The following is a 25,058-nucleotide window of genomic DNA, read 5'->3' as shown; positions in this document are numbered from 1 at the left end:
AGTAGACATGTGATACTCAAGTAAATGAGGGGTACATGAACAAAAAGCGAGATCACAACTCAAGTAAATGAGAGGTATATGAATAAAGCGATATCACAAAAAAGTTTTTTTAATTTTTAATTTTTAAACTTTTTTAATCATACAAATTAATTATTAGAATAATTTCTCTTAAATTGTTGTTTTTGTAAAAATATTTATCATATCCTTAAAACATGGTGGAATGGACCTAACCCATTATCCCACACAAAACAACTTCAAAGGCAAGGCAAATTGATTGATTTTGGATATATATATATATATATATATATATATATATATATATATTATTTATTTTAAAAATGTTATGTATATTTATTATATTTAATGGTCGGGTCGGGCTTTTGAATTTATGTCCGAAACCCACCGACAAATTTAGTGGTCAGATTCCGGCCCTTAGTGGATCATCTTATTCCCATTGTATAATTTCTTTTTCTTTTTTTTAAATATATAATATATATATATATATTATATGAAATTTTTAGAGGAGTTAAAAAAAAAACTAAAAGAAGGTTTGCACTACCAATATTTTAATTTTAGAAATTATAAAAAATACCAAATATTTTAAATAAATTAAGTAAATATAATAATCTAAGCTCTAACCTATATTTACCAATTAGCTTGAGTCGTCGTGTTTTAGGCTGAGTGTATTAGGTTGGTTGAGCTTGAGCTCACATCGAGCTTGACCGTTCACTTTTAGGGTTTGGCCGGGCATACTTAAAAAACGAGAACATAAATTTTTATTAAAAAAAAAAAAGAATATTCTATGGTTTAATGGTATACTTATAATAAAGTGTGCAAAATTGTCTTTGGTGTGAATTATGAGAGTTGACAAAAGGATTACTCCCAACTAAGCTTCAATTTTCATTTAAATTTTTTGGGATTTCATTTATTTCAGGCAAAGCAAAAGCAAAAACATTACTCCATTTGAACATCCAACCAATAAAGAATCTCACATTCAGAGCCCATATTGCGGGAGAAGAAGCCGAAACAGTGCAAAAAAGCCCTTCAAAAATGGCAAAACCCACCACTCTGTTCTTCCTTCTTTCCATCCTCCTCCTTCCACTCACTTTCCTTCAAACCCTTTTCCCCTTGTGCGATGCTGTTCTTGATCTCAGATCTTTGAAGGGCAACCAAATCGATTTAATACCAAAAGGGGTTTGCAATCAGAAGATCGGAGAGTGCCTAACAGAGCCAGAAATGGAATCGGAGATCAGTAGGCGAGTGTTGATGATGCAGAAGAGGTATATAAGCTATGAAACTCTTAGAAGGGATATGGTTCCTTGTTCTAGACCAGGGGTTTCTTATTATGAATGCCATCCTGGTCCGGCGAATTCGTATGATCGAGGGTGCGAGGTTATTACTAGATGTGCTAGAGATGTGCACGATGTAAAGACTTGAAGGCGATGGCGAAGGTAATGAATGTGAGGAATGGTGTTTGATTTTGATTTGGTTTTTGAAATGTGGGTTTGATTTATTGTTGTTGATTTGGGTTTGGATTGGTGTGTTCATGTGCTGCATTGTTGATTTGTGATGAGATCTGGGGTTTCTATGGTTTTGTTTGCTGGGGTCTGTGATTTTGTGTGGTATGACTTGATTTAGCCATAAGGGTTTGTGTAGTTCTGATGGATTTTCCTGATCTTGTGTGTTTGTGTGATGAGTTTTGTTCTCGTTATGTATAGTCGTTAGCCTCACCTTAGCTCTTGTAACATCCAAAGCCTATTGCTAGTAGATGTTGTCTGCTTTGGCCCGTTACGTGTCGCCGTCAGTCTCACCTAAGCTCTTGTAACAACCAAAGTCCACCGCTTTGGCTGGTTACGTATTGGCTCTTGTAACAACTAAAGCCTATCGCTAGTAGATATTGTCTGTTTTTGCCCGTTATGTATTGCCGTCAGTCTCATGGTTTTAAAATGCGGTTTCCCAACCAATGTGAGATCTCACAATTCACCCCTTGGAGGCCAAGCGTCCTCGTTGCTGGCATACCGCCCGCCCGATGACTGGCTCTGATACTATTTGTAACAGTCCAAACCCATTGCTAGTAGATACTGTCTACTTTAGCCCGTTACATATCGTCGTTAGCTTCACACCCTTGTAAGGAATGTTTCGTTTTTCCTCTCCAACCAATGTGGGATCTCACAATCCATCCCTAGGGGCCAGCGTCATCGCTAGAATATTGCCTACTGACTGGCTCTTATACCATTTGTAAGAGTCCAAGTCCGCTACTAGTAGGTATTGTCCGCTTTGGCCTGTTACACCTCTTGGTTGCTTTTCTGATCCTTGGATCTCTCAAGGAAATGTGAATTCTTTCGAGAAACTCGACTGGTACTATAGGAAAAAGTGTCGTAGAAGAGCTAGCCATTTTCATGTAACAGAACCTTCTGAGTCTGAAAAAGTTAGCAAACGGGACCAAGAACGATCCATCCCCAAAGGGAGTAGAGAGAGATTTATCTCCATTAGTTAAACGGGGTTGAGAATGGCCCATTCCCGCCCACCCAGTTTTTACAAGTAGAGATGGCGGGACTGAGGTCAAAGCTCGGAGGTTTAAATTCCGAGCTCCTCCAAATGTTGTCAACCCAGTTAATATGCATTTGACTTCATGGAAGTCACTTCATTATGAAGTTCATTATTTGTGTGATGGGGATTGCTGTTTAGGAGTTTCAGACAAGACATTTTTTTCTTAAACTAGATGATCCTTACTTGATCAGAACTGCCCTTCAGCATAACTGTGATTGATTCTGAAAATGTGTAATTCTACAGCTAGCGGCTGGCAGCCGTTCGACTGTTGTACCGTAAGCAGGCATCGACAGGAGATCGTTGTTCATCGAGACCGAGCAAGAAGAACATCCGTGTGCTTCTGTAAAAAGTATTGTTGAATATTATGAAAGCTTGAACAACTGATGTTATTATAGCTTCATTTTAAATGGAATTTCTCTTGAACATCACGCATTCTAGTACCAACATTTCTTAGTGATGATGAATTTTTTACCAATCTCATAGCTGCACACGAATTTTGCGCCCGACATTGGTTGGGAAGGAGAACAAATCACTATTTATAAAGGTGTGGAAACCTTCCCCTAGCAGATGCGTTTTAAAGTCTTGAGAGGAAGCCCGAAAGAGAAAGTTGAAAGAGGATAATATCTACTAGCAATGAATCTAGGGTGTTACATCCTTCTAACACTAAATCAATCCCGTGAGTTTGAACCTCCTTCTGGTAGGCACGAGCAAGAAGATGGCTCCAAGTGCATCTAGCAAGAATCGAACCTATGAATTTTTCCCTTTTTAGGTCGGTATTGGTTGGGTGCTTTAACCATTCAGTCATGGATGCAACGAGACTCAATGAGTGAACTAAGGTTTGGTATTCATTCTCAAACTTCTATTTCTTAGGAGATTCAGGAAAAGATGAAATAGGAAGTACTTCCAAAACGAACATGATACGGATAAGATAATAAAATTGAAACGATTTTCATTTATTTGCTTTTCTGAAAATTGCATAGCTTCTTATGACAAATCGAAGCCTACGCTCTATAATGAATTCTAATACTTAATTGAAATAAAAACAACAAACCGTTCAAATCGTAGAACTGATATCGTTTCACCTTGTCCGTTCAATACCTGTAGTGAGCAGGCTTGTAAGGACCTTCAATGGGGACGCTAATGTAGTCAGCCTGGTCCTTGGTGAGCTTAGTGAGCTTAGCTCCAAGCTTTCCAAGGTGAAGAGCAGCAACTTTCTCATCAAGATGCTTGGGCAAAACATAAACCTTCTTCTCATACTTTCCAGAGCTCTTCTCCTTCCAAAGCTCAAGCTGTGCAATAACTTGGTTTGTGAATGAGCAGGACATCACAAAGCTGGGGTGCCCAGTGGCACATCCCAAGTTCATCAGCCGTCCCTCAGCGAGCACGATGATGCCCGTGTTAGTTTCGGGGAAGACCCACCTATCGGTTTGAGGCTTGATTGTAATCCGCTTCACTCCGGGGTAAGTTTCGAGCCCATTTATGTCGATCTCGTTATCGAAGTGACCGATGTTGCTGACGATTGCATTGTTCTTCATCTTCTTCATGTCACTCACCATGATTATGTCCTTGTTGCCTGTGGTGGTGACAAAAATGTCAGCCTCGGAGACAATGTCGTTAAGGGTCAAGACCTGGAAGCCTTCCATCAATGCCTGGAGGGCACAGATTGGGTCTATCTCTGTGACAATCACACGAGCTCCACCTTGCTTGAGGGCGAAGGCACAGCCCTTGCCAACATCTCCATAGCCACACACAACAGCAACCTTGCCAGCAATCATGACATCAGTAGCTCTCATCAAACCATCAGGGAGTGAGTGGCGGCATCCATACAAGTTATCAAACTGTTTCATCAAATATTCAAGGCAATTGCTTAATCAGTCCATGAAATCTGCATACAAGATCTCACAAAATCACCGAGAAAAATTATCTAACAAATTAGTGCCAAAACTAAATGTTCGGATCAATACTTTGTTCATATCTAAAACAGCAGTAATCAAATCTCAAACAATACCATCTTCACCTACATTTTAAGAAGTTTTCGCATTATTGGACGAGGTGAATGCTTAAAATTAAGCTTGATACGATCTAAAATTAGTGATAACCTGAGAATTAGTACCTTGCTCTTAGTGACAGAGTCATTGACATTAATGGCGGGGAACAGCAAAGTTCCATTAGCCTGCATCTGGTACAACCTCTTAACACCAGTGGTTGTCTCCTCCGAGACACCAACCAATCTCTCCTGCATCCTGTGGTACCTCTTAGGATCGGTCTTCAATCCATCTCTGATAATGGTGAGCACAATCTGAAACTCAGAGTTGGTACTTGAAGAAGGATCCGGTAGCGTCCCTGATTTTTCAAAGACCTCCTCCGCCTTGAATCCTTCGTGGATCAACAGCGTAACATCGCCACCATCGTCAACGATCAGATCCGGACCACCGTCGGGGCCCCAATCCAAGGACCGCTCGGTGCACCACCAGTACTCCTGCAGAGTCTCGCCTTTCCAGGCGAACACGGCGGCGCTATCGCGAGCCATGGCGGCGGCGGCGTGGTCCTGAGTCGAGAAAATGTTGCAGGAGCACCAACGGACTTCAGCGCCGAGAGCGGTTAGGGTTTCCATGAGGACGGCAGTTTGGATCGTCATGTGAAGAGATCCAGTGATTCTCGCTCCCTTGAAAGGCTGCGATGGTCCATATTCGGTTCTGCAAGACATTAATCCAGGCATTTCAACCTCAGCTAGACCGATTTCAAGGCGGCCGAAATCAGCTTGAGCCATGTCCTTAACCTTGTACTCACGGCCAGTGCTGGTTTTGTCTACCAATAGAGACATTGCTGATCAAATTTGAATCGAAAAATCAAAAAACAAACAGAAATCAAAACGAAATGAATTCTTCGTTGGATTTTCTCTTTTTCCTCTCTGAGATTGAAATTTGAAAGTGGCAATGGAGATTGTTCGAAGTTTCAGAGGAGCAGGGCGAGGAAGATGAAGAGTGGGAGACCGTTTAAATAGGTTCCAACGGGAGTGTGATGGACGGTTGAGATTGAATGATGACGTGTCATCTGTAATGCGATTCAGGATTGGGAGACCGGTAGAAATGGTAAAAGGAGCGTGCGTTTTACACGGGAGATTATCGGGAGCCAGTGGAGAAAAAGGATGACACGTGTTTATATTTTATTGGCTGAACACGGGACGTTTTCCGTTAACCGTTGGATCGTTTCCCGCGAGTCATTTGTCCGGTTGGGATTTTAATTTCATTCTTTTTTTGCTCTCTATATTTCTATAAACTATTTTTTTTAAACCCTTGAATTTATTATTAAACTATATATATATATATTATTTCTCTTCAGATATATGTTTTTTAAAAAAATATATTGATTTTAAATAATTTTAAATAATTTCTATTTTTTAATATATTTTTTTTTTATTAAAAATACGTAAAATATTTTAATAAGCAAAAATAGTGCATAAAAAAAACAAAATTAAAAAGTCGGTGAAACAAAAATTATTTAAAACATAATTTTTTCATCGGCTCGGTTTGCCTTGACGGTTTTTGGCCATTTTGTGTGCTTGGACTTGACAATGCTTACTTCGTGTTGTCTCGGGTTTTGCCATTCATGTGTACTTCGATTAGTTTTCTTGTCGTTTAGAGCTAGTACTTATCTACCATTTGTATGTAACTAGTACCTGAGATGAATGATCGTATTCATTGGGATCCACTCGAGCATGAAACAAATAAGGTTTGACTTCACGACGACACTCGATTATGTATCAAATCAAGAACGTAATTGAGAGTGAGCTAGTTGGTTGGGTAATTCATTACAATTACGCGAATAAACTGGGAGGTTGTATGTCACTGTTATTGTAAATCTAGTCATACGACACGTGACCATAAGAAGTTTTCGAATACAGGTCCGATACCTCAAGTTTTTCCAGGTAGCAATAAGCCCGTGAGGCCAGTTACTATTTATACCGATCGACTCGACCTACACAAGGGTCCAAGAAGACCTAGAAAGACAAGAAAAGATAAGATATCATCCATATCCTCTCTTAAATGAACAAGCTACATGATTCGATGGGCCTCTAAAGACAAAGCCGGGTAATGAATTTGGGCCTAGCACGATTTCCTACCTACGTGGGCCTCGTAAATGGGCTTGTATTTTGGGCCGACATTCTACATCTCATATTTAACAGGCCCACGTTAATAATATGGATATCTATATATATATATATGTTTATAAGTATTTGCTTAATATGATATATTTATAATTATATTTATTAAAATACGTGTTTCTAAATATTTTTTTTTTATTTCTGAGCTGAAACAACGAGTAGACAAGACATTAATTATTATTATTAAAAATCAATGGTTCGATTCTTGTCTGGTCATTATTAAACTATCACATTGATTGAATTATAAGTATGGTTCGTAAATTTTTTTGTAGTGGAAGCCAATGTCTCGGAGATCCCGAAGACTCTTACTAACTAAAAACAAAAGGTGGGTTTTTGCCGACTCTCAAAAATTTGCAATTTTGGGTAAGCTAAAAATTATATTTAATATATTAATTAAATTTTTTTAATATATGAAAGTCTTATTAGACATAAAATTATAATTTAACGGAATTATTAATTTAAAGATTAATTAGTTTAAAATTTTAAATATATTTTGGAATATACTTTAATTATAAATAATAATAATAATAATAAGAAGGCTCTTCACATTTTAATCAACGAACCTTTCTTCCACCTTCAATCAATTTTTCCTCCGTCCGAAAAGTGACGGCTCCATTAAACTGAAAATGGAATTCCCCTGCAGTAGCAACCGTGCCGGAGCGTCGACGGAGCTATCCGTCTGTTCTTCACCTTCTTCGTCGTATTCGTTCTCCTTGTCGGAGTTCGATCAGCCATTTACTGAACAGCAACTCCAGGCGATCGAGGCCATTGAAGCTGCATATCAGGCCACCACCGCCAAAAGGCGACGAGAAAATGAGGTCTTGTGTGTTTCTCCCAACTCCGGCCGTCGATTGCCTCGCTCCATTTCGTCTCTCCAGTCTCCACATTCTTCTCCATTATCGCCCTGTCGAGGTATTTTCGAACTATCTTTTGAGGATTTAGGGCTTTTTTTGAGATGGATTGAGATTATGAGTGCGTTTTTTTACTGTTTTCGTTTGCAGTTACCTCGAAGATGAGATTTCCTGCCTTGAAATTTGGTGGCCGAATTGTTTATAGTAGAACTGCTAGTGAGGTAGATCGAGCGTCCAGGGAGCTAGCAAAGAAAATAAACTCCATGAGGAAAGGAATGGATCAAATTACTATCGGATTCGATATCGAGTGGAAACCCACGTTTAGAAGAGGTCAGTCACTCATTTGAATTCATTGAAGCCAACTTAAGAATGATTATCAATCGAATTCATTGAAGCCAACTTAAGAATGATCATACTCACACACCACAAACATAAAATAAATAAAAAGACACAAAGATTTACGTGGTTTTCACTGGTAGAGTTAATGCATGAAAATGTTCATTTTGCCGTTGATTAAACTCTATTATGCTCAATCAAATTTGATTAAACATGTTGCTAGCAGTTAAGTTAGTAGGTGAACTCTCTCAAGCACACATTGAATCTGTTGAAGTTTCAGAATCTTAGGAGGATTTGTTAACTGCAATATCAGTTCATGTTCTGTAATGATTAGCTCACACCACCCACTGTTAGCAGATGGTTAAATGAATTAAGAAATCAGTCTTTGAGAGAGAGAGAGAGAGAGAAGGAGCGAGTTATTGAAAGGGCAGAAAATGTTTCTTTCTCGTTTTTCTTGTGTGAGATCTCACGTTGGTTGGGGAGTAGAACGAAACAGTATTTATAAGGGTGTGGAAACCTTTTCCTAGCAAACGCGTTTTAAAAATCTTGAGAGGAATCCTGAGAGGGAAAACCCAAAGAGGACAATATCTGCTAGTGGTGGGCTTGGGCGTTACAAATGGTATCCGAGCTAGACACTAGGTGATGTGCCAGCGAGGAGGCTGAGCCCCGAAGGGAATGGACACGAGGCGGTGTGCCAACAAGGACGCTGGGCTCCGAATAGAGTGGATTGTGAAATCCCACATCGGTTGGGGAGGAGAACGAAACATTCTTTATAAGGATGTGGAAACCTCTTCCTAGGAGACGCGTTTTAAAAACCTTGAGGGGAAGCCCGAAAGGGAAAGCCCAAAGAGGACAATATCTACTAGCGGTGAGCTTAGACCGTTACAAATGGTATCAGAGTCAGACACCGGGCGATGTGCCAGCGAGGAGGCTGATTCCCTGTTTACTTTGTTCACGGATTCCCTGAAATATGTTGATCAAAACACTAATTTTTACTGTTTTTGACTCATTTGAGATGAATTCATCTTGCAGGTGTTCCACCCGGAAAGGCAGCAGTCATGCAACTGTGTTTGGACCATTCACAATGCCATGTGATGCATATCATTCATTCAGGAATACCCCGAAGTTTGCAGGCTCTTCTTGAAGATGACACACTCAATAAGGTTTGATGCATCACTATGACAGCTTTTGGAATTTAATTTTCCTGATCTGTTTATAAATAACCTATTTCAATCAATCATGCTGAAAATCTTCAGGCTGGAGTTGGCATTGTTAATGATGCTATGAAAGTTTTTAAAGATTATAACGTGTCTATCAAAGCAGTCGACGAGATCTCGAATCTAGCTAATCAAAAGCTTGCTGGAGTTCCCAAAAAATGGAGCCTTGGATCTTTAACTGAGGCGCTCATATCAAAAGAGGTTGATATATTCTTTCTTTATCATCCATTACCGTTAGTTTTGAGGGAATGTTCATAGAGATCATGAGCTCAAGCAATTTGCACTGTGAGATCCCATGTTGGTTGGAGAGGGGAACGAACATTCTTTATAAAGGTGTGGAAACCTCTTCCTAATAGACATGTTTTAAAACCATGAGGCTGACGGTGATACGTAACGGGCAAAAGCAGACAATATCTACTAGTGATTGGCTTAGACAGTTACAAATGGTATTAGAGCTAGACACTGAGTGGTGTACCAGTGAGGACGCTGGCCCCCAAAGGGGGTGAATTGTGTTATTCTACATCAGTTGGAGAGGGGAACAAAACATTCTTTATAAGGGTGTAGAAACCTCTTCTTAATGACTTGTTTTAAAACTGTGAGGCTGACGGCGATACGCAACGGGCCAAAACGAACAATATCTGCTAGTAGTGGGTTTGGACTTTTACACTCGTCTTTATTCAAATTTATTGAACTTTGTAGCTTCCAAAACCCAGCAAGATCAGACTTGGAAACTGGGAGGTCGCTGTGTTATCTAAGGAGCAACTGCATTATGCTGCCACAGACGCCTTTGCTTCTTGGTACTTACATGAGGTATATTATCAAGTCTTACCTTTCCTTTTCATGCAGTAATTGATTTTAAGATCTCTTCAAAACGATCTCAGGCATGTTTGAAAATAGTTTTAGAAATAGTAATTTTGGTGAAATTGATTTGTTTATGAGTGATTTGCCGTTGCCGAGCTTATTCTGAGTGTCACGATCCAAGGAGTGGTTGTGCTCCCAAGTAAGTCATTGAGGACGACGACTAGTTTAAGTAGTGCACCATCTCCCTTGGTCGCATCATGGCACTCAGGTGGGCGCCACTTGAGGGTTGCCGTTTCTCTCGTCGCAACGTGAGGGTCACAACCTACTCTCTTTATAGTTGTGACCTTCTTTCCTACTTAAAGTAGTCATCATCCTCGATGACTTACTTGGGGGCACAACCATTATTAGGTTGTGACACTGAGCGAAGTAGTGCACACAAACGACGGCATTAGAGTGGCTGGATGTTGATTCAGCCCACCGAGTAAGGTTTCATACAATATCCTTGCTTTCAAATCATTAAAGACGTGTTTAAGAGTGTTTTTGAACAAATCTCAACCTCGAACTATACTCGTATACTCGTAGATCTTAAAGGGATTTCCAGATCCTCAAGCAGCAGCAGATTCAGAGGGAGATGAGGAACCAATATGTGTGATGCCACAATGACATCCAATGGTTGCATTAAGATCGAAGCTCAACACTCAGCTAAGTTATCCAATTTATCTAATTAATTTTATTGTTGAAATTGTTTCTTATCTTAAGAAACTCTAAATTAATCTTATTGTTGATTTACTCTCTATGTATATGTCGGTATGGACTCGGAAATGTTAAACACGTCAATAAAAATCTAACATCCTGAATATATTAAGGGTAATATTGGAAATTCTTATTGAAACAATCTTCGTTCGATAAATTAGAACAAAATCTTTAAAATCTTAGATTTTTTTATGCATTTCTTTTCGAGTATTTGTGCACGGGTCCTCTATTTTCCTCCCGAGGAAGCAACCACCACGAAAACCATTCGAAAAATACTAAAATTAAAGATAAAATAGATTATAATTTTGAAAAATTAGACTTATTTGCGTTTCTCTCTCTCTCTCTTCTTATAATTTAGTTTCCAAAATTAATTCAAATATTAAAGATTAAAGAAAGTAATAACAAGAAATATTATCTTTAATCTGTCAATTTTATATAAATTTGATTTTTTTAAATATCTAAAAAAAAGTAATTTTGTAAAGAAATAGAATTATTAGTCTACATAAAGAAATGGATTTACGTGAAGTTTATAATTTTATGTATTAATTAACAACCAATTAAACTAGACATCAATTATTTAATTTTAATCATTTTATCAATTTTCTCACCTAATTAATGATTATAATCTATTAAATTTGAATTTTTTAAATAAAAAAATATTATTAAATTCTACATTTAATAACTTACAATTTTTTTCCTTTAAATATAACTTAACGACTTTTGGTAATTGCCATACAATTTCTTATTTTTTTTATTTTTTTATGAAATTGGTAGAAAAAAATTTTATAATCATTTTCAATTTTTTGTTCATTAAAATTTTAAATTATATATATATATATATATATATATATAGTTTTGCCTCCTCTTCCTATTGATCATAAGCATCCAGTAGCGTTACGCTAGTCGAAAGAGTTGAGCTACTAAGTGGTAGGTTTTAAATTAATTAATAAATTAAAACTAATTGGTTGGTTTCCATTTAAGGCAACAAAAAGGCATATTCAATTTGTAATACATCACATTAGTTCAATAATTAATATAGGGACCAATTCTATCTATAAGTACTCAATCAATTTAAAGATGTTTAATGGATAAAATCAATGATTTTTTTTTTGTTTTTTTGTGTTCCGTCAGGTCCAATAGATCTAAATAATCTTTCTACATTTTTAGTTAGCAAACAAAATTTATACAATTATGAGTAGGTAATCGCATCATTTAGACTCATATTCTTAGTGTATTGAATTCACGTACAATTTTATCAAAACATTTAAATCAATTACTTGTTAGAAATCATAACTCTCTTGGTATGATACAATTTTGTCAAGACATTTAAATCAACTACTTGTTAGGAATCACGACTCTCCATAATGGTATGATATTGTCCACTTTGATCATAAGCTCTCATGGTTTTGCTTTGAGCTTCCCCAATAGATCTTATACCAATGGAGATGGTATTCCTCACTTATAAACTCATGATCATCCCCTAAATTAGCCAACATGGACTCACTCCCAATAATCTTCAATACTACTAACGACAATCTTATTAAGACATTTAAATCTTGATAGGCCATTTGGTGGCTTGTTTCAAGCGAAATGTTAGATTTTTTTATAGGAAGAAAAAAAATGAATTGAGTTGTTTTCAAATGGATGAAATTGGTTACTTAAAGTTTTAATTTTTTTTAATATTTATGTTTGAGAATGCTCCTAAATGAGAAAACTGGTTTTTAAATATGATATTTTAAAATTTAAGAAAGAAAAAGAGAAGATATAGAGATTGAAGAATAAAATAAATGGATAAAGAGGGTATTCAAAAAAACGACACTAAACGAACTCTTGGAGTATAAATTAAACAAAGAAAGTGATAAGAACACGACCCAAATAATTATTTTGCAAAGGTTAGATATATTTTGAAACATAGTAGTAACGATTTCATCCCCGTGGTAACAATGATCGTTCAAAATTTATCTTATTTACTCCTATTTTTCTAGAATATTTATTATATATGTATAAATAATGTTAAAAAGATAATAACATATAAATCCATCCTGCACTCCCTCCCCTCCTTCCCACCTTTCTTTTCCCTTCTTTTCTTGTCCATTTTATTCTCAACTCTAGCTGGTCTTTCAAAAAAATCAATCTAAAAAAGGTCAGATTTGGTAGGATTGTGAACTATAGCTGACCTCCTCCTAAATTTGAAACCAATCTGAGAAACGATTTCAAATTCAATTTGAAGACCTAATTTCAGGAGTTTGAAAGAAAGGGATGATAAAGAGCCTTATATAGAAAGTGGGCTGATTCTGTTACAGTCGAGACAATAATAGGTCAAAGAGGATATTGGGAAATTTTGTATTCACAAGATACAGTGATGGTGCAGATTATTTATGGCCTTGGGGGGCAAGTTTTCAATCAATCGTTTTAGAGCAGATTATAAACAGGAAAGGGGAAGAATTGGAAGTATGAGAAAAACTAAAAACAAATTTATTATGATTCTCAAATGGGTCGTTTTCTATTTACTTATGGCTCTGCTCAAGTATGAATCTATAATTTCAATCAAACCTGTTCATTCATTTGTTGGCGCATTCGAGCTCCCCACGACAAATTGTGTTTCGAATCCTTATCCATGCTTCTTTTCTTCAATTCTGAGATCTGAGCTTTCCAACAACTTTTCCATGCACTTTTGTCCGGAACTCCCTGGATTCAAGTCAAATTGAAAGATTGAGTTATGACATTCAAGTGGAAGATCAAAAATGGCAGGTCCCAGGTGGGATTAACTCAAGTTTTTGTTTGATACAGCGGGGAAAGATTTCTGGGAGACGTTGACAAAGTAATTTCAGACTTTCTAGAAACACAATCAAATGAAGTAGGAAAGAAATTCCATATTTGGAGAAAGTTGTCGACAAAACAGTAGATTAGCCAATTGCAATCGATCTCTTAGTCTTAATTACAGAACAAAGAATAACAAAGAATTGAATAGCCAATTGAATACCCTTGCTCCAATAGGAACGGTACCGCCCTCCACCATTCCTTCAGCAGCTTTTATCAGATAGAGTCAGAAAATTACCAAAGAAAGAAACAAAGAACCAGAAGCGGACGATTCCTTTCCTCACACCAAAAATCCAGAACCAAAGGAGCATCTAACAAGAAAATATCCTTCACTCATACCAATTAAACATGAAACCACCTCAAAAACAAGGGCAAACACAAAATCAACACAGAAGATTTCAAAATCCACCAACAATCAAACGCAATTTCCCCTAAAATACTGAAATACAAACGAGAATCGATATACAAATTGAACCAATACCTCATCGACATCGTATCGTCTCCTAGCAGAGAACGCGACTTGAAGGCCTCCAACCATATCTCTGTCATACAACGCTCTCCTCCTCGGATCCGACAATGTCTCGTACGCCTCCTGAACACGAATGAACCTCTTCGTATACTCCTCTGCCCGGCCCGGCGGCGACACATCCGGATGGTACTTCCGAGCGAGTTGCTTGTAGGCGCGCTTAATTTCCGCCAAGGATCCAGACTCGGAAATGCCTAGCAAATCGTAGAAGGATCCATCGGCGGCCTCGGAAGAGGCGATTCCTCCGTTGAACGAGGCCTTTGCTCTAATAGAAAGTGACGGCAAGCGAGTCGAATTGCACGGCGGAGTATTGGGGAAGAAAACCCGAGATCGCTGGCCGGAAATTTGCCGCCGGCCGGTGATACTAGGGCTGGAAGGGATTAAGATGCGGTAATCGCCGACAGAGTAGGTAAAATCGGAGCACTGCATTTCTCTGTTTTTTCTCCGTCTCTCTACCGCTGTATTCTGGTATTTATAGGAGGACGTCAAGCTGAGTCAGAATAAATAAAATATTCATTTTTTTATTCTTATTTTCTATTTTTTTTAAATATATATTTCATAATTTTATTCCTATATTCTCCCTTTTTAATTTCAAAGTTTTCATTTTATTTTATATTTATAAAAAATAAAAAATAAAAAATAAAAAACACTATTTTTATTTTGTTTTCAAGCGATAATTACTTTCTTTTATTTTATATAATATTTGAAAATTAAACACTTGGACTTCTCCCGTCTATCTATTTTTTAAAAATTAAATTCCAATTTTGAAAATAAATTAATAATAATTTTTTATTTTTTATTTTGTTTTACCCTAGCAAAATTTTCACTATGGATTTTTTTTGGTTTTGTTACCTAATTATATTTGCTAAATTTTGGAAATAAAATAATAATAATAATATTCTTTTAAATTTTATTCCATATTAAACTATTTTTTTATTTAAAGAATTAAACACAAGGTATTTATTTGTTTGTTTCTATTTTCTTTATCTATTTTTATCTATTTTTTAAAAATTAGGCAAAATTTAAAAAATGAAATAATAATAAAATTTTATTCTTATCTTATTTTATATATATATATATATATATATATATATATATATATATATATATATATATATATATATATATATATATATATTTTTAGGTTTTTTCTTTACTTGTATTTTTTAAATGGGAGGTTGTGCACAAATGAAATTCTTTAAATTAAAGAGAACACGTCTAAGTTAAATAATCAAAATATCGAGGACTAAAATGAAAATACAAAAAATTTAGGACTAAAATAAAAATACAAAAAGATTTAGGACTAATTGAATAATAAAATTATTAGTTAAAATGAGAATTTGAGCGTATCTTAGTTGATAAAAAGCATATTACGATACCCATTTAGTTATAAAAGTAGAAGCCGAGGACTAAATTATTAAAAATAGTTAAAATAATATAATATGAATGAGTTCTCACCATCTATCTCTTTGCGGGCACAGCGCCTCGCTGCGCTGCTAGTACACTGCTACATGTCTGGGTCTGATACCATTTGTAATAGCTGAAGTCCACTGTTAACAGATATTGTCCGTTTTGGCCCGTTACTATCGTCGTCAGCCTCACGGTTCTAAAATGCGTCTAGTAGAGAGAGGTTTCCATACCCATATAAGGAATGTTTGAAAATCTCTCTCCAACGGTTGTGAATTCTCACAATCCACCCTTTCGGTGGCCCAACGTCCTTACTACCAGACTGTCCAGTATCTAATTCTAATATCATTTGAAAAGCCCATTTCTTGCAGATATTGTCTAATTTTGCCTGTTACGTATCATCGTCAACCTCACAATTTTAAAACGCTATTAGGGAGAGATTTTCACACCCTTACAAGGAATGTTTCGTTCCTCTCCAACGATTTGACACTGATCTAATTTTTCCACCGAGTTAGTATTATAGTTTTAAAATTTTATAAAAATTAAAAAAAAAATACTATTATGATTATTGCATCAAAATTTGGTCGATTCAACTGCTTACGATCAAATCAAGTTGGCAATAGAAGAAAAAAGGGTTGTCAATAGAAGAAAGGGGTAGGTGCATAATTAATTTATTATTTATAAAATAATAATTTTATTTATTTCAAAAGTAAATAATAATTATTAAAAAAATAAAAACAATAGTGGAGACACTTGAATTTTTAATTTGATAAGATTCAAAGAATCATTAAAGAGAAACATAAGAAAAAGTATTTCAAAAAATAAATAATTTTTTTTTGTTATTTTTAAATTAATTCATGAAATTTTACTTTAAAAATTTTCTCCAAATATATCAAATTAATAATAATAATTTTAATGTAATAAAGAAATAATATCTATATATTTCTAAAATAGGGATTAATTAATAAAAAATAATATTTCTAAAATTTAATATTAATTTTAATTTAACTAAAAACATATCAATAAGACGAAAATCAAGATATGGAGATTAAAATAATATTATAGTGATTCAAATTGATTTAATAAAATTGTATAAATATATATATATATATATATATATATATATATATTTTTCGTTTAATAATTTTGACGCTAATTAATATTTTATCTAATAAATATGCTCGAATTAATAAATAGTTTAAATTATATATTTATGTCGTATTTTTTATTTTTTAATCGGTAATTATAAAAAAAAAACACGAAAATGCTAAAATAGAATTGTCAGAATACACAGCAAAAATTATAAATTATAATAAGCTAAAAATAAATAATAAAGTAATAAAAATGGGAAAAAAATATAAAAATAGGGAGTCCCAACTTAGAGATTTATTTCCCTTAAAACATTTTTTAGAATTAAAAATTGTAGAATCTTCCTATAAAAATAAAAGTGATAAATTTTAATATTGTGAAATTTAGAATATATTCCATCTTTAAAATTAATTAAAATTTTAAAATTTTAAAATTTTGAAATTTAGTATCTATAATTTAAAATATTAAAATTAATTTCTATAATGATTCTTAAGTTTCACAATTTTGAAAATTAGAAAAAATAATAAATTTTTCTCAATTATAATTTAACTTTAAAATATTATTTTTTAGAGTAACTTCTTAATTATGGATTTTGATAAACACAAGATTGAACGCTCAAATACCTGTTTAAATATGAATTAACTCTATCAATCTTGACCTTTCATCCATCTTTGTTGACGGTAAAAACATAAAAAAAAATAAAAATAAAATAAAGTTAGTCTTGAAATTAGAGACGTCCACGAGTACGTGGTGAGGATGAAGATTCTTCCTCCCACACACGTCACAATTGCACTTTTGAAGGTAGCGGACGGTAGCGGACTTGCAATTGTGTGATACTCACTTTTCAACGACAAGTGAGCTAAGCCAATTCCGATATATGCTCGAACCTCTGGCTTCGATTTTAGAAAACGAGGGCAGAGAGAGATTTTCGAAAGAGAATTTTTTGAAAAAGAAGTTATATACGCAAGCAAGAGAAAAATAACAACTGCTCACACAGTATATAACCTTGGTATATATATATATTATCTCCCTCTCCTATTTCAATTTTCACGCCGAAATTCTCTATTATATTTATATAAAATGTAAGGCGGGTGAAAATTTACAAGGCAATTGAGAGTGATTTCTACTTAAAATTTAATTTAAAAAACATATTTAAAAATAGCTTAAAATTTAAATGATTTGAATATTGGATTAAAAAATAAAACTAATTACATGTTAAATTTTTTGATTGGCTGGAGATCAGATTGGCTTACAAGCTACAATGGGCCTTAATGTAACAGATCATAGCTTTGTGTTGTCGTTTTCGTCTTCTACTCGCGCTATTTTGCTTGTCTGGAGCGTCAACTCGATCACAATCCTCACGAGTTGATTCTCTTTCGGCACAGTGATTCTCATCCTATTATCATCGAGACGAATTTCTCAATCCTTCTCAACAAATTCGAACATAGAAGCTGAAATTCGTCAGTTCTGAAGCTCTAGGGTGATTTTGGAGCTTTTCACCAAATGCATCTTCAAGCTCAAACTCTCACGAATCAGTTCGCGCCTTCTGTCGCTCCATTAAAATCAACCTCGAAATCTCGATTCGCTTATCCAAAAGGATGCCGATTTCGTAGATTTTCGTTTCGGGCTTTGAAATGTTCTGTTTCGGCGATTTCTGAGTTGGCTCCGACGGAACTGCGGAATGTGAAGCCGTTCCCGGCTGAGGTTTCGAGGACAATTATGGAGTTATCTTCTGTTGGAACGCTTTCTTCTTTGAGCCATGAGGGATGGCCTCTCGGCGTTGGCGTTCGATTCGCTGTTGACCAAGACGGTACGCCTCTTTTGAGCTTGAATGAATCTATGCGGGAGTTCTCCATCGACAGGAGGTCCAGCCTCCATGTTCAGGTTCTTCATTTTATTGAGATACTAACGATAATGTTCATTTTTATGGATATATACGTCGTATGTACAGGCTCCAAGTGGAATTATGTGAAAATGAAGATGAAATCTCTGAATCGACTCAAGTTTATTTTGTTTCCGTTTGAATTCATGAATTGAAAGTTGTTTATAGATATTAAAGAAATATAGAGATTGCTGTCACTAATTTACATGTTTCTGATGTAAACTTTCTTATGTTTGCCATTCTTCTTTTGAGCAGTTGGAACAATGTGGATTGCGGACTCCTCAGTGTACAATTCAAGGAAGTCTTGATAAACCAGACAACAAAATGAATTTGAAGGTACAATTATCCGCAGTCCCCGGATTTTCCTTTTAGCATTTTTTTTAGGAATTAATCTGTTGCTACCGGGCTGAATTCTGGCTTAGCTAGCTAGAACTGTGGTCATTGTTTGCAAGTTACAGTGGAAGAATTATTTCGTTCCTCCTTTAACAAGATTGCTCTAAGCTATTAGTCCTCATAAATGATTGTGTTTTACTATTAACGATAGTTTATGCTTATGATGGGAACAATACTATTTCTAATGTAAAGTGGCTATTGTTTTGAAGAATTTTTTTATGCCTGAGTTGGTTCAGTGTTTAAAGAGAAATCTGAAAATTTGATGCCTTTCTAAATCTGGGTTGAGTGCAAGGTTGAATTTCTCTGGATTTCATACTTCGAAACCTTCGATGGAAAATCGATGGAACTAGAACTATGGAATCCAATTACAGGAATGCATTTGTAGAAGGAACTTTTGTTTTTCAAAAGGAGGTCGTTTAACTCAATGTTTAGCTATTTTTTTTTCAGTTTACCAATTTAGTTTCTATCCTTTTTTTGAATAGATGTCATTGAAGTTGAAACTAATAGTGGAAGGAGAAATTTTCTTTGGAAGGGAAGTAAGGAAAGGTCGATCATTTAGTCAGTTCGAACACTGTTTCAAGAAGCCTCTACAAAATGGAGGATAGGAAACAGGCAATCTAGAGAAATAATGGGTACTTTCTACGTTGCTTTGGAGATATCCAAGAGATAGCAACGTGTTGAGGAATAAAGTGGTTACTGACATTTATGGTAAGGAAGAAGTGGTGGTTCACAAAACTAAGGAAATTTGGTTTTTCTGGAAGCCTTTGGTGGGACTTGAAGGTTACATGGACATATTTTTTACTTCCCAGTAATAGAGTTGGGAATTGATGAAAGGACTTTGTCTTGGGATTACATTTGGGTAGGAAAATCACTTGCCATCTTGTAGCTTCCTCAGTATTTCAAGGTGCCCGACCTAAAAATGCTTATGCTCGGGACCAGCGGACCAGCGGGAAGTTAATATCAAGTTGTGGAGAGTTCTAGTAAGAAGGTAACTAATAGATGAGGAAAAGGAGAGGGAGAGGTTTTGTACAAAGTCTGCATAATGTACAGCCGGGTTGTTTGGAGGACAAAAGGATTGTGAGATCTCACTTCGGTTGGAGAGAAGAACAAAACATTCCTTATAAGGGTGTGGAAACCTCTCATTAGCAGACGAGTTTTAAAACCTTGAGGGGAAGCTCGGAAGGAAAAGCCCAAAGAAGACAATATTTGCTAGCTGTGGGCTTGAGCGGTTATGAATGGTATCAGAGCCAGACACTGGATGATGTGTCAGCAAGGGGCTGAGCCCTGAAGGGGGGTGGATTGTAAGATCCCACATCAGTTGGGGAGGAGAACGAAACATTTTTTATAAGGGTGTGAAAACCTCTGCCTAGCAGACACGTTTTAAAACCTTAAAGGGAAGCCCGAAAGGGAAAACTTACAGAGGGCAATATCTGCTAGCGGTAAGCCTGGACCATTTCCTGCTTCCTTTAGGCTCATTCAGTAAAATCACTGGGGAGCTTTCTAGATCGCTTTTTTCTACCAAGTGCCAAGATTTATCAAGTCATTTAGGAAATACTATGCTCAAAGAAGTTAAAATTTCTGGTATGGACTGTATAAAGTCATGTAGTAGTTGTATTGCAGATGAATTGCAACAGAAATGCCCTTTCGTGGCTCTGAAAGGAGTTGGGTATGTACTGTAAAGTCTTGTTCTTTTAGTGTCTGTTCCTCTGGCTCCATAATGGCGTGGGGGTGCTACCCAAAGTGCCATCTTCACTCGATCCTCCTTCCCTCTTCTGACAACAAGATGTTGCAAGATTTTTTCAAGTTTTGTTTTCTTTTCGTTCTTGTACTTGTGATTTAGTAGCTTTTGGATTGTTATACTAGCTATTGTTCTATAACTGTTCAATATCGTTCTTGTGAGATCACACATCGGTTCGAGAGAGGAATGAAGCATTTCTTATAAGGGTGTGGAAACCTCTCCCTAGCAGACGCGTTTTAAAAACCTTGAGAGAAAGATAAAAAAGGACAATATTTGCTACCGGTGGGCTTTGACTGTTACAAATGGTATCAGAGCCAAACACCGAGCGGTGTGCCAACAAGGACGTTGGGCCCCAAGGGTGATGGATTGTGAGATCCCACGTCGGTTGGAGAGGTGAATGAAGCATGTCTTATAAGGGTGTGAAAACCTCTCTCTAGCAGACACGTTTTAAAACCTTGAGGGGAAACTTGAAAGGGAAAGCCCGAAGAGAACAATATCTGTTAGCGGTGTGTTTGGGCTGTTATAGTTCTATACTCATAATATTGGATCAACTCTTTATTAACTGTGATGCCATGTTTTTCAGCGGCTTCATACTACATGGAAAAAGAGATTTGGAGAAGACATTAATGAAGACCTTCTGTATATTGTTAGTGTGGAGAGAGTACTTCAGATAGATGACTTTGGGGAGGTACAAACGTCGTTTTCTGCACTTGTTGCTTTTACGCAGCGTGCCTAGTCCGGGACGAGTTTTGACGCACTAGAACATAGAGACGTTTGTTCGAATAATAATCTAATACTTCATACTGTTTCAGGTTGGGGTTCTGGTAAACTCTTCAGATTATAAAACTGCAAGCCCAGATCCTCTTCGAAATTTTGCAGAAAGACTAGTGAACGAGATAAACACGAACAATGCCGAAGATGTTAATCGCTTTTGCAACATATATGCCGATTTGAACTTTGAGGTTTGCTACTGTCGTCTTTGGGTTCTTATTTGATTCTAAACTCCCCAGGAGATCTAGTTTTATTCACATTGCTTGTAGATAGCGTTATTCATATTGAAATTTATAAGCACACTTAAATTCTATGGGCAGATGGTTCATGCAGGCTAATCAATCTTCTTTTAACTCGTCGTCCAGATCCCGTTATCACATAATAATCCCGAAATCCCTTTCTAGATAGAATTCTCACGGTTCTCCATTTTTCTTGGCAGTTTACAGAAGCAAAGCTGATATGGATTGATCGGTTAGGCTTCGACCTGCGCGTATTCTCTCCTCAAAAGGGGACGTTTGAATTTCGAATTCCGTTTCCGAGAGAAGTTACAGATGAGAAGGGTGCGAAGTCGACGTTTAACGGCCTATCCCAACAGGCTTGGGAGGTGGAAAGGAATTTTCAAGCTCTGGATTTTGAGAAGGTGAAGCAATTCAAGATGGTAAGACCATTGCATAGTTTAGAGTAGCTATGATGTGCTTTCTTTTTGCTCTCTTTAAAGCTTGTGCCGTTTATGAAAGAACTGCGTGTTGCTTAATGTGTGAGTATGAGAAGTTGAGTTATGTTTTGACCAAATTGTCTTAGGGTAGAACTGAATGAATAGCTTGTTTCTCATATTCACAATTTTTTTATTTAAAGTGTTTGGTTACACTTTTTCGTACATTCATTTGCTTGGTTTGCCTCGAGTTGCTAAAATAGATGTCTATTAAACTCTGTAAACTATTAACTTCAAATTTGTGTTTAAGGCACTATGACCACTCACGATGGTCGGTGTGTTGGTCGTTGGTGGCGGTAGGTAATATTGAAAATGGGTGGTCGTCAATGGTCAGAGGTGGTGGGCGACAATGGTCGTTAGGAGTGAGGTGGTGGTGGATGACAACAAAATTTGGTTATCATCAACGAGCTACGGTGGTCGTCAATGGAGAGTGAAGGTAGTGTGAGCATATTTTGGTCATTTTCATATATTAAAATCGAGAATATTATAATTTTATTTTTTTATGGTAATTTTAATTTAATATTTCGGCCTCACCCATTAAAATATCTAATTAAAATTTGTAACAATAATTACTTTTAAAAAAGATTTGAAAATTTAGTGTAAAGATTGGTTAGATAATAAATAAATAAACCCAATCCATGGGACTTGTTAAATAAAGATCTAACTTTGTTATATATAATTGTATTCTAAACCATTTTTTTTAAATTAAAAATAAATTCGAGTGAAATTCAATTTTAATGAATGGAACAAACAAATTTATTGGATATTCATTTATTTAAATTCAAACTAATTTAAATAAGTTCTTAATTTACTAGAAATTAGATTGGATTAATCAAAATTTTGCAATTTTTAATCAAGCGAAAAAAAATCTTCGAGTATTTATCTATTTAATAATAATAATAATAATAATTTTTTTTTTATATATATTTTAAAAATATTTATAAGAAAAAAAAAATTTGTAGGTAATATAAAAATATAATATAGAGAATTATTATTAAAAACGAAAGCTGAGAGCGGAGAAAAATCCGGGGTTCAGGATAGCCACTTGTCCTCCTCGTCCCTTACACTCCAATCGCGCGCCCGTATCTCAACGCCGTCGCCGAAATAGTTGTGTGTTCCTTCGACATTCTTCGTAGATAGCGCGCCATTGGCTTTCGCATCTTCGGATTTCCATCAGATCTAGGGCTTCTGCCGATCTGTTCACTTGTTTGTTCCATGGGAAATTAGGGGATTACTCTCTCCGTTGTTCTTTAATTTTTCCGGAAAGTGCAACGATTAATCTTCGTTTTTTCATCTTCTGTGTGCGCGCTAACAACTGCTTGGACATATTGGCGAATCTTAGTCTTCTCTGCAAACGAGCGGGAAATTTCTTGTTGAGATTGGGCATTTGCATGCCAAGACCCTCTCATTGAGGCTTTATCAAGTTATTGATCTTTTCGGTTACCGGTGGTGCGTTTTTATCGGAATTTCTTCTCTTCATATAGGGTATTGGAGTGGTGTGGCGTATATTTTATGTTGTGGAAGCTTTGGTGGGTTGATTTGGTTTAGATTTAGGTTTAGGTTTAGGGTTAGGTTTAGGTTTAGGTTTTTGAGACTCAAAGTGTTTGATATTGGAGCTAACCTAATTATCGCGGAGAATTAGGTTTGATGGCTGATCGTAACTCGGTGGTCGCAAGACCAATCTGGATGAAGCAAGCTGAAGAGGCGAAACTGAAGAGCGAGGCTGAGAAAGATGCAGCGGCTAAAGCTGCTTTCGAAGCTACTTTTAGAGGCGTCGATAAGAATCCTGTAAAAGAAGCAGCATCCTCAGATAGTGATTTTGAGGATACTGAGGACTTGGAACACAAACCGATTGGGCCTGTTGACCCTGCTAGATGCACAGCAGCTGGAGCAGGTATAGCTGGTGGCACGGCCTGCGTGCCAGCTTCGTTTACTGTGGTAACTAAGGATGGCGATGGGAGGAAAGTTCCCCATGGTGGTGCGCAGATTAAAGTAAAGGCGTCGCCTGGTGTAGGCGTTGGTGGAACCGAGCAAGATGGCATTGTGAAGGATATGAATGATGGTACATATACGATCACTTATGTGGTGCCAAAAAGAGGGAATTATATGGTTAATATTGAGTGCAATGGAAGACCAATCATGGGTAGTCCATTCCCAGTGTTCTTTAGTGCAGGTATACTTGATGGTTATGTTATTTCTTGTAATCTTATTGTATACGTGCAATGATTTAATGTTTGATTTATCTATTAAGTAAATAGAATATATCCCAAGTCTGAATGCTTCTTTGGATTAGTTAGATATTTTGATGAAATGAAATGTTGACTTTATGCAGATATTAAGATTATCAATGGGAATGCACTATTTAGATACTGATACGGATACTTATTTAGATACTGATAACATTATTTCCTTGGCCATTGTTAATTGCTTGGCTTTCCCTCACGTGTTATTGATTTATCTGTTTCATTCAGTTTGCTATGCGATGTTTTCTGATGACCGAGCTGTTTGTTGTTACCAACCAGGCTCGAGTTCTGGTGGACTCCTGGGTTTAGCTCCTGCATCATCATTTCCAAATTTGGTCAATCAAAATATGCCCAACATGCCTAATTATTCAGGGTCTGTTTCGGGGGCATTTCCTGGTTTGATGGGAATGATTCCAGGTATTGTAGCTGGTGCTTCTGGTGGTGCTATCTTGCCTGGAATTGGAGCATCTCTTGGTGAAGTATGTCGAGAATACCTTAATGGTCAATGTGCGAAAACGGATTGTAAGTTAAATCATCCACCTCACAATTTGCTCATGACTGCAATAGCTGCAACAACCAGCATGGGAACTATCAGTCAAGTGCCCATGGCACCTTCTGCTGCTGCTATGGCAGCTGCTCAGGCCATTGTTGCTGCCCAAGCCCTTCAAGCCCATGCTGCTCAAGTGCAAGCACAACAAGCTCAGTCTGCGAAAGACTCTTCTGGTATGCTCAGATTTTTGTATATAATTCAATAGCTCTTGTTTTTTTTTTTTTTTTTTTTTTTTTTTTTTTTTTTTTTTTTTT

General features: G+C 36.2%; 6 protein-coding genes across 8 annotated transcripts in view; 4 read left to right on the top strand and 2 right to left on the bottom strand.

Moving 5' to 3' along the window:
• The first annotated feature begins 913 nt into the window (after window positions 1-913).
• Window positions 914-2,996, top strand: LOC111450186 (protein RALF-like 24). Its single transcript, XM_023090239.1, has 2 exons — window positions 914-1,451; window positions 2,794-2,996. The coding sequence occupies exon 1, from the start codon at window positions 1,051-1,053 to the stop codon at window positions 1,435-1,437; it is 387 nt and encodes a 128-aa protein (XP_022946007.1). The 5' UTR covers window positions 914-1,050; the 3' UTR covers window positions 1,438-1,451; window positions 2,794-2,996.
• Window positions 2,997-3,584: 588 nt separating this feature from the next.
• On the bottom strand, window positions 3,585-5,503 carry LOC111451082 (adenosylhomocysteinase-like). Its single transcript, XM_023091352.1, has 2 exons — window positions 4,664-5,503; window positions 3,585-4,388 (listed from the first exon to the last, which is right to left on the bottom strand). The coding sequence occupies exons 1-2, from the start codon at window positions 5,372-5,374 to the stop codon at window positions 3,642-3,644; spliced, it is 1,458 nt and encodes a 485-aa protein (XP_022947120.1). The 5' UTR covers window positions 5,375-5,503; the 3' UTR covers window positions 3,585-3,641.
• A 1,769-nt stretch (window positions 5,504-7,272) lies between these two features.
• Window positions 7,273-10,812, top strand: LOC111451092 (Werner Syndrome-like exonuclease). The gene is made up of 6 exons (XM_023091364.1): window positions 7,273-7,627; window positions 7,717-7,896; window positions 8,935-9,065; window positions 9,159-9,320; window positions 9,819-9,929; window positions 10,503-10,812. The coding sequence occupies exons 1-6, from the start codon at window positions 7,342-7,344 to the stop codon at window positions 10,581-10,583; spliced, it is 951 nt and encodes a 316-aa protein (XP_022947132.1). The 5' UTR covers window positions 7,273-7,341; the 3' UTR covers window positions 10,584-10,812.
• Window positions 10,813-12,988: 2,176 nt separating this feature from the next.
• Window positions 12,989-15,775, bottom strand: LOC111452997 (chaperone protein dnaJ 20, chloroplastic-like). Its single transcript, XM_023093909.1, has 3 exons — window positions 15,710-15,775; window positions 13,975-14,484; window positions 12,989-13,361 (listed from the first exon to the last, which is right to left on the bottom strand). Exons 1-3 carry the CDS (start codon window positions 15,773-15,775, stop codon window positions 13,221-13,223), a joined length of 717 nt encoding a protein of 238 aa, XP_022949677.1. The 3' UTR covers window positions 12,989-13,220.
• A 2,077-nt stretch (window positions 15,776-17,852) lies between these two features.
• Window positions 17,853-22,091, top strand: LOC111452586 (glutamyl-tRNA reductase-binding protein, chloroplastic). Its single transcript, XM_023093384.1, has 5 exons — window positions 17,853-18,399; window positions 18,653-18,733; window positions 21,112-21,216; window positions 21,341-21,490; window positions 21,739-22,091. Exons 1-5 carry the CDS (start codon window positions 18,019-18,021, stop codon window positions 21,982-21,984), a joined length of 963 nt encoding a protein of 320 aa, XP_022949152.1. The 5' UTR covers window positions 17,853-18,018; the 3' UTR covers window positions 21,985-22,091.
• Window positions 22,092-23,019: 928 nt separating this feature from the next.
• LOC111441348 overlaps window positions 23,020-25,058 on the top strand; it is a 7,029-nt gene continuing 4,990 nt past the window's right edge. For all 3 annotated transcript variants that reach the window (XR_002710149.1, XR_002710148.1, XM_023078304.1), the window contains exons 1-2: window positions 23,020-24,184; window positions 24,534-24,977. Coding sequence is in view for 1 of the 3 variants with exons in the window: in XM_023078304.1 (XP_022934072.1) it covers window positions 23,659-24,184; window positions 24,534-24,977 (970 nt within the window). In the remaining 2 variants the exon portion in view is untranslated. The remainder of the gene's footprint in view (window positions 24,185-24,533; window positions 24,978-25,058) is intronic.

The sequence above is a fragment of the Cucurbita moschata genome, unplaced genomic scaffold (genome assembly GCF_002738365.1).
Source record: "Cucurbita moschata cultivar Rifu unplaced genomic scaffold, Cmos_1.0 Cmo_Scf00001, whole genome shotgun sequence".
Taxonomy (NCBI): domain Eukaryota; kingdom Viridiplantae; phylum Streptophyta; class Magnoliopsida; order Cucurbitales; family Cucurbitaceae; genus Cucurbita; species Cucurbita moschata.
This window is presented reverse-complemented; position numbering and strand designations above follow the sequence as displayed.